At 35.6% G+C, this 9555-nt stretch overlaps 1 protein-coding gene across 3 annotated transcripts in view; it reads left to right on the top strand.

Annotated features, from left to right (window-relative positions):
• Window positions 1-9555, top strand: part of LOC115220697 (L-fucose kinase) — a 65079-nt gene that overhangs the window by 20929 nt on the left and 34595 nt on the right. For all 3 annotated transcript variants that reach the window (XM_029790831.2, XM_029790832.2, XM_036510470.1), the window contains exons 7-13: window positions 180-274; window positions 2367-2447; window positions 3673-3792; window positions 4563-4752; window positions 5922-6055; window positions 6797-6958; window positions 8089-8208. In XM_029790831.2, coding sequence (XP_029646691.1) covers window positions 180-274; window positions 2367-2447; window positions 3673-3792; window positions 4563-4752; window positions 5922-6055; window positions 6797-6958; window positions 8089-8208 — 902 coding nt within the window. The remainder of the gene's footprint in view (window positions 1-179; window positions 275-2366; window positions 2448-3672; window positions 3793-4562; window positions 4753-5921; window positions 6056-6796; window positions 6959-8088; window positions 8209-9555) is intronic.

Raw genomic sequence — 9555 nt, 5'->3', positions numbered from 1 at the left:
TTTACATTTTGAGTTCAAATTCCACTGAGGTTTACATTACCTTTCATCTTTTTGGGGTTGATGACATAAGTACCAGTCACATACTGGGGTTTATGTAATCAACTAGTCCCCTCTCCCAAATTTCAGGTCTTGTGCCTATAGTAGAAAGTATAATTATTATTATTATTATTATTTTCAAGAATTCCAATGGACAGATGCAGATGTTTGTGCTGTTACATTTCCAAGTACTGTTTCATACTGCAAAGACCATGGTATATACAAGACAGATTCTCAGGTAAGTTATTTATCTCATTTCTATGCATAATTGTATATACCATCCATCATTTACTGTTAACGATTCTCCATAGGTTACTATCAACTGATTACCATCAACATTTCTCTACTCCTTACCATCAGCTATTGGACCTCAGTGGTTATTATCTATCATCTTATCTTCCAGTTTTATCATCTACTGCAGGTCTTCTCTGGTTGCTGTTACCATTTGTCTTCAATATTTCTTTGATGACTACCATCCATCCATTATAATTAAGTGATAGTCATAGTTCTTGATAAATTTGGTTGCAAATATATATGTGGGTGTGGTTGTGTGGTAAGAAGCTTGCTTCTCAACCACATGGGTCTGGATTCAGTTCCACTGCATGGCACCTTGGGCAAGTGTCATCTACTAAAGCCTCAGGCCAACCAAAGCCTCATGAGTGGATTTAGTAGACAGAAACTGAAAGAAGCCAATCATATATAGATATGTATATATCTATGTGTATGTGTGTCTGTGTTTGTCACCCCCCCCCCAATCACCACTTGGCAGCCGGTGTTGGTGTGTTTACATCCTTATAACTGAGCAGTTCAGCAAAAGAAACTGATAGAATAAGTACTTGGCTTAAAAAATATCCTGCGGTCAATTTGTTTGACTAAAATCCCCTCAAGGCAGTGCTCCAGCATGGCCGCCATCAAATGACTGAATAAAAGAATAAAAAGAATATTTCTTTAATTTACATTTGGATGACCTTACTAATGCCTTGCTTTAGGCTGTAATGAATCTACAAAGGAGCTTGTTGTAGTGGTTCAGCCTGCTACAAATAGCAACCAAATCTCCCTCAAATTATCATCCTACTGTCTTAAAAATGAAAGATACATTAAATAATGTAGTTCTAGATACACTTTATAGAAAGTAAAAAATAGCATCCTTATAACTGACCTAGGGTTAAATAACAGCAGCAACACAGATGGAGGGAATAGGAACAGAGAATCAGGTAAATTGCAAGAGTTTGAGGTGACCAAAAGGAGTAGAGGTGATGCAGTGAATAGCAAATGAGATGGAGCATTGTCAATAGCTCGATTTCAGCTCAGTAAATCAAGAACCATAAAGAAATGTCTTTCCTAACATCCTCATCATTTTAACATCTACTTTTCCATACCATCGTAGATTGGACAGAATTTGTTGAGGTCAATTTTCTACCTGGATTTTCCAAGTAAAGTAATTTTACTCCATGACCAGAGCTCCTTTCGCAGAATATAGGTTTTAAATTTTGGCACAAGGCCAGCAATTTTCCGGGAGCGAGTAAGCCAGTTTCATTGACCTAGTACTCAACTGGTACTTATTTTATCGACTCTGAAAGGATGAAAGGCAAAGTTGACCTCGGTGAAATTTGAACTTAGAATGTGAAGATAGACAAAATGCTGCCAAATATTTTGCCTGGCATGCCAGTGATTCTGCCAGCTTGCTGCCTTTCTTCCACAGAATATTGGAAATAAGGAACACTATATGCATGACTGTGACATTCATTTACAAGTATCATTTGATGTCAAAGCAAGGACACAATAACACACACATATAATGGGATTTTTTCAGTTTCCCTTTACCAAATCCATTATCAAGGATTTGGTCTATGGTAGAAGACACTCTAAGTGCCATGCAGTGGGACTGAACCCAGAACCATGTAGTTGGGAAGCAAACTTTTCACACCTTCACTTGTGCCTTTTAGACATTGTATAATAAAAGAGGATATTTTTTAATTGAAGGGTTTCACACTTGTTTCTGTTGTTGAGGCACAGGTCACTGAGCTGGCCTATCATTAAAAGCATCCCACCCATAGTTGGCATTACATATCTAGGACTACATTATTCACGGCTATCATGCATTTCATATTCACAGGACTAAAAGAAATATTACTTTGCTTGGAAACAGGTGAGGGTTGGTAACAGAAAGAGCATCCAACTGTAGAAAAATCTGCCTCATACAATCTCCTCTGACCCATGCAAGCATGGAAAAATGGATGTTAAAAATATGTAATTGAATAAGTTTCTATTTATTTTTGTTTGATTTTTCTTCACTGTTATATTTACTTTGTCATTTTTTCCTTTTATAGGGCTTCGTTGAGGATATCCTTTATAAAGTTGATGAAAACGAGATTTTGAAATATATTGGCCCAAATGAAAATCCATTAATTGTAAGTTATTTACAAAGAAACAAACCTTTATAATACCTGTCCTAACCACATATTCTCTTTCTGTATTTTTATTTCTTACTCTGTGATCTCTTTTCCTTTCTTTGTCCCATTAAATCAATCCAACCATGTGTGATAAATTAAAAACCTCTATTTCTATATCTGTATGTGACATGTGTATAGATTAAATTCTGCATTATTTTGAAGGAATTTTGTATTTTGCATTAATGCAGGCATGTAAGTAATTTATTTATTATTAAATATAATAATATAAATTATTTACATGTTTTTAAGTTATGAAACAATTTTTCATGATATTAGAAATTTCTTATTGTTAAATAAAATTTCATCAAACTATTTCTCTCTTTTATTACTTTATAAAAGAGTAAAGAACTCCTTCAATCATGAATGACCATGGGGTTGCACCTAGAAAGTTCCCCTCCAAGGCTCAAGTCCAGTCAAGGTTGTTTGTAGAAGACCAGCAGTCACCCATGCATACCAGCCTCCCTTCTCCATGCCAATGATGTTATCCAAAGGGAAGGCAAAGACCACTACAGCTTGGCATCAGTGATGTTGCAGCTCATTTCTACAACTGAGTGAACTGGAACAACATGAAATAAAGTGTTTTGCTCAAGAACACAATACACAGCCCTGCTTGGGAATTGAACTCTCTACCTCATGATTGTAAACCCAGTGCTCTAACTACTGAGCCATGTGCCTTCGCATATATATATATGTGAAGATCAAACAAATAGTGTGTGTGTTTAATTGGCAAAAGATAACCATCCCCAAATTATATATATCATCATCATTGTCATTAACATCCGTCTTCCATGTTGGCATGGGTTGGACACATATATATAATTTGGGGATGGTTATCTCTTGCCAATTAAACACACACACACTATTTGTTTGATCTTCACTTTATCTTTATTATAATCATTTTCAGTTTATTTGTCTGAGTTCTTTTGTCATACATTCAGTGACCCCTTTAGTGACTTTCTGTCCCTCTTGTCTCCTTTTCTCTAATAATAATAGTAAAGCTAACATCTCAGCAACAATCTGGGCCATTTTTCTAGTTTTGAAAATGGTTATTCTAATATTCTATTACTCTGTATTTCCTACAGGTTACTGTGATATTGATTTAAAAGTTATTCTATTACTCAGTATTTCCTACAGGTTACTGAGATACTAATTTAACAGTTATTCTATTCTGTATTTTCTACAGGTTACTGGTTTGGTATATTTCAAACAGAATGTGGCAGAAAAGATTCTTTCATTTCATGTGAAACCTCCATTAGATGGTTGCACTTACATTGGCCTTGATAGTGGACAAACGCCAAAACAGGTATAAGCATCATTAAAGTATCATCTATATACATGTATGTATATATCATCATCATCATTTAGCGTCCGCTTTCCATGCTAGCATGGGTTGGACGATTCAACTGGGGTCTGTGAAGCCAGAAGGCTGCATCAGGCCCAGTCTGATCTGGCAGTGTTTCTACGGCTGGATGCCCTTCCTAACGCCAACCACTCCATGAGTGTAGTGGGTGCTTTTTACGTGCCACCCACACAGGCGCCAGACGGAGCTGGCTAACGGCCACGGACGGATGGTGCTTTTTACATGCCACCTGTAACTTATATATATATATATGTAATCGTGTGTCAGATATGCCAAAGTATTTGACACATGAAGCACTACTTAAATGTTATTATTTTTTACTTATTTGCTTCTCACCACTCTTTTGCAGGATCTTGCTTTTTGTAGCCATGCAACCAGGCTGTGTGGTTAAGAATCTTGCTTCCCAATCATGTGGTCTTGGGTTCAGTTTCACTGTGTAGCACCTTGAGCAAATGTCTTCTTGTCTCCTACTAAAACCTTTGGGCTGCCAAAGCCTTATGAGTGGATCTGGTAAATGGAAACTAAAAGAAGCCCATCGTGTCCACACGCGTGTGTGTGTGTGTGTGTGTTCTTGGCATTACTTGATGGCTGTAAATGAGCATCATCGTCATCAAACCAGTGCTTTTCACATGGCACCATTACCATATATATATATACAAAGTTAATTGACAAATAAAAAGACCCTAATTAAAGGTATTCTACCTGATTTTCAGTTGTCCCTCTTCTTTGATGTGTTGCTGCCAATGGCTACCAATATAACAGAAGAAGATTTCGTATCTGGGAAAAGAGTTCATTCTTTTAAAGACTTTCCTATCAACGAAAACGGAAGTGGAGATTGGCAAAATGCTAAAGAAGTGCGTCAAATTTTGTGGAATGAATTGAATAGTTTAAAAATAATGACTTGTAAGTATCAACTATTTTACTTTGCAATTTCTTTTTTTAATTCTTTTTTTTTTGGAGTGAGTCAGTACTTGTGCACTTACTGTGCCACTGACTCTATGGTCCTAAACTCGGTTGTTGAATTTTGCGCCCAGCTAATGCACATTTTTGTCTGCCTGTTTGGCAAACAAATACCACTCACTGACCCTTTAGTAAGTTATACCCACCTTTCTCTCTCTCTCTCTCTTTGTGTTTGTCCCACAACACCACTTGACAACCAGTGTTGGTTTGTTTACATCCCTGTAACTTAGTGTTTTGGCTGAAAAGAATGATAGAATAAGTACCAGACTTAAAAATAAGTCCTGAGATTGGTTTGTTCAACTAAAACCCTTCAGGGTAGTGCCCCTGCGTGGCTGCAGTCCAATGACTGAAGCAAGTAAAAGATATATATATGTGTGCATGTGTGTATGTATAAATATATATACACACACACACACACACACACACACACACACACTTATATATACTGGGTTTTTTCCCAATCAGTCGCCATTATTGATCACTAAATCCATAAGTTTTTTTTTATTCTCTCTCTGTTTGTTTCCTCATATTCCTTTCTGTTGAGGAGCGTAGGCTCAAAACATAAAAGTTTTTCTCACTTTCCCAAGTATCAAACTAATACACCTGCTTGTTGTTCATACACCTGTTTCATCTTGTTTTACTGTAAATTACAACTACACACACACACACACACACACACACACACACACACACACACACACACACACACACACACACACACACACCACACACACACCACACACACACACTCTCACAAATATGTATATGTGAGAGGGAAAGAGAAAGGAATATGCACACACATAGTTGCAGGTATAGTCACGTGGTTAAGAAATTTACTCTGCAATCATGCAATTCTGAGTAAGCACTCCATGGCACTTTGGCAAGTGTCTTCAAATATATTCCCTGACATGTACTGTGATTTTAAACATGTAACGTCCATAAGAGAGATTATCTCAGACAGATATTGCAGTAAATTTATCTATGATGTATTAACATAGAGTATGATACATAAATGGCTATTCTCATTTTTAATCATAACTATTAATTTAACTCATTTTATTATGATGCATTACATAATTAACATAAATATTGATCTTTTATATATATTTTAGGTGTGATAGAAGGTGGCCAATACCTCTATCTGACTAATTCAGCTCAAGACTTCCTCAGTCAGATCATCCACTGCCCACTTCAATCCCAGTCAAAACATTTGGTTTGGCACAAACTCACCCATTCTTATATTGATGTAAGTTATTGTTATTAGTCCTTTTGAGATTAACTCCATCAGAAGCTGATACCCTGTTTCTGTGATACAAAGTCACTAGTTTAAAATATTCATATTTAAGTTAAAGCCTTCTATCTTAGCTTCATGCAAACAAAAACTCTTTGCTTTATTCTAAACCAAAAGCTACATTAATAATGGTAAAATTATTTTGACAAAAGAAAAAGGTGGTTAATGAAAGAAAGAGACCAGTAAATCAGAAATGCCTGAGTGGAGGTGGTACATAATCAATCAGATACAAGGAGCAGAGGCCATTGTGGTAGCTGCAGAAAAGGCAAAGAGAGGACACATGTTTGGGAGCCAGAATTTTGAATTGACTGTATGTGGCACCAGAAAATACAAACCGGTCCTGAGCAACCTGTGGTTCATGGGACTTAAAGAATAGCATGCCTAATTTCATGCAGCCTGCTTCTCCCAGAAAGGCATGCTCACACATTATAGTCACAAATTTAAACCTTAGAATAAACACTGTACCCAAGATACGCAACAGGTACTTCTCTTGTTCCATGCTAGAATGGTCAGTAATAGGAAGAGCAAAGATTGTTTCACACCCCCCCCCCCCCACCAAAAACTGGAATTGTGAATTTTACAACAGTGAATTAAAAAGAAACTTAAAGAAAAAAATGCTCCTTATTTTTCTATGTATTTACTGCAGTCTATTATGTATGTTATATTTCTTATCTTAAATCTCTGGTTTGTCTACAGTCTGAAGCAGACATCAGCGAAACTAGCACACTCATCAACAGTGTCATTCAAAAGAACATTGAAGTTGGAGAAAAGTCGGTGTTGATTAATTGTTATTTGGATGGCAAAATTCAAATTGGCAACAATTCCCTATGTAATGGCCTCCGTTTGGATCTTTCAAATGTAAGTAGCTAATCTAATAGTTGAAGTTACTAGAAAGGAGCTGTCTTTGCTCTGCCCATCTTCATAAAGTGGCCATTGGTTTGCAGTCTGTCTTTGGTGCTGTATAAACTTTGAGGAAAAACACTTAACTTTAAACAATGCTTTCTTGGCTTTTTTCCCTTTTGGTCCTAAATATGTGAATAACAAATTTTTTACTAAAGTAACTTTTGTATATACACAACTTCATCTTTCTCTTCATCAGAAGCAGCACTTGTTCTATGCTGGCATGGGTTAGATGGTTTGACAGGATCTGATGGATCCAGGGATTGCTTTGTATATCTGTTTCCTTATGATTTTTACAGCTGGATGCCCTTCATAATGCCAACCACTTCACAAAGTGTACAGGGTGCTTTTTTCATGCCACTGGCACTATTAAGGTACCTCACAAGACTAAGACCGCAAAGGAAGGCTTGGTTTTATAGTTTATAAACTTATTTTTGTGTATTTTTCCTTTCTGTTAATTCATGCAATTTTTAAGGTAGTAGGAAGTAGATCAAAGCAGTAGCAGAGTCAGCGTTGGGTTACAACACCGTACCCAATACAATAAACTATTGCATTAACTATTCCATATTTGGAAACTTCTCATCACATCTGAAAGCGAATATGATTTCCTTTCTCAGATGTGAAGAACATGGTTTCAAAACTATGATCCAGACTCAAATTGCTTGGAGCACATCTCTTGTTTTATGATTCTTAATACTTTTATGTTTCCTGAATTTAAAGTAACTTTAGTTCTTTACATTTAACATGACCTTCATGAGTGCTTTCTGTCAAAGAGCGTAGGCTCGAAACGTAAAAGACTTTTTCTATTCCTGAGCGTTATACTAATACATCTGTTTGTTTTGTACACCACCTGTCTTCGTCTTTTGTTTTTTTCATAAACTCTCCCTATATATATATATATATATATATATATATATATATAAAAAAGGATAACAAAAATTTTATTGCTTAAATTTTTTGATATATTGGAGGATTAGAAAATGTTTACATATAATACATAAAAGATGGATTTTAAAAAAATAATAATTTTCTGTGTTAATTTAGAAAACTTTTTTGGAATATTCTAATATAAATTTTTATAATTTCAGAAAAACAAATATATGAATTTTCCTAACAATTTAGTCATTCAAGGTTTTAACATTCTTTTAAAATCCTTGGAAACCAGTAAATATATCATGACAGTTCATGGAATCAACGATTCATTAAATGTAAGCTTTTTAATTACTTTTTTTTGTTTGTTTGTTTTTGAAATTTTATAAAACTTTTTTTGAAATGCTTTTGATCCTTTCATTGCAAAATTAAATTCATTGTTATTCCAGTAAGGAAGTTAAATATTGTTATATTTTGGGATAGTATTTTTTTTTTCTCTGTCAAATAAGCACATCCATTTTATATTTGTTCTTCACTTCAGATTTATTATTGCTTTTATTTAAGTGTCCTTTGTCTGAACTCTTTCATCACCTCTTGTAACCTCTTCCTCAACTCTCCATCCCATGTGTCTCTTCCTGTTCTATTGTGGGATGGAGAGTCACTGAAGAGGTTACAAAATGTGTGCCAAAGATTTCAGATTTATTATTGTTCTTATTTGATTGTTCCTTTGTCTGAAATGAAGAACGAATATATCCTGCATGTTCTTATTTGGCAAGAAAAAAAAAAGTCATCCTGAAATATAACAATATCTGTTTCAACATATGATTGCTCATCAGGAATCTTACAAAGCAAATACATAAACAATGTTGAACTTCTACGACGAGCTGGCAGAAACGTTAGCACGCCGGGTGAAATGCTTAGCGGTATTTCGTCTGCCGTTACGTTCTGGGTTCAAATTCCGCCGAGGTCGACTTTGCCTTTCATCCTTTCGGGGTTGATAAATTAAGTACCAGTTTCGCATTGGGGTCGATGTAATCGACTTAATCCGTTTGTCTGTCCTTGTTTGTCACCTCTATGTTTAGCCCCTTGTGGGTAATAAAGAAACATTGTTGAACTTCTACCAAAAAAATAGAATTGGTATTTTCTATAAGTAATGTTGCCTCAATAAACTTGACATACCTCAACAGAAAATAGTTTCAAGTATGACATTCCCTCAACAAAAGATAGAGTAATATATAAAGCTGTTTTCTGTCGTTAAGGGTAATGAAATTCTGAATGGACATATCTGATTTCCACAGATAAAAAAGGGTTACCACTATAATTTTTAGAGAAGAATTAACTGATTAGGGTCCTTTACATGTACAATCTTTAGTGTGTGTGTGTGTGTGTGTGTCTGTATGTGTGTGTGAGTGAGCTAAAAAAAAGTATTTTCTGCTTAATTCCCGTTTCCACCCCACTCTAGTTGGTTATGGGAGTGGAGTGATTGAAGAGGAGATAACAGGGCTTACAGATGTTCTTGGTGATAGGCCAAACAGTTGTATGCTTCATAAGTAATTTTGGAAATGAACCAGAAGAATTTGGTGAGGTTGTGGGTTAACTAGAGAGTTCATTCTTAGTGTAATGGCAGGTTCAGTGAGCGGGTAGTTTATCTGTCTCTCCTCACAAACACAACAAATTTTTTATTG

Source organism: Octopus sinensis, linkage group LG17, assembly GCF_006345805.1.
Source record: "Octopus sinensis linkage group LG17, ASM634580v1, whole genome shotgun sequence".
Classification (NCBI taxonomy): Eukaryota; Metazoa; Mollusca; class Cephalopoda; order Octopoda; family Octopodidae; genus Octopus; species Octopus sinensis.
This window is presented reverse-complemented; position numbering and strand designations above follow the sequence as displayed.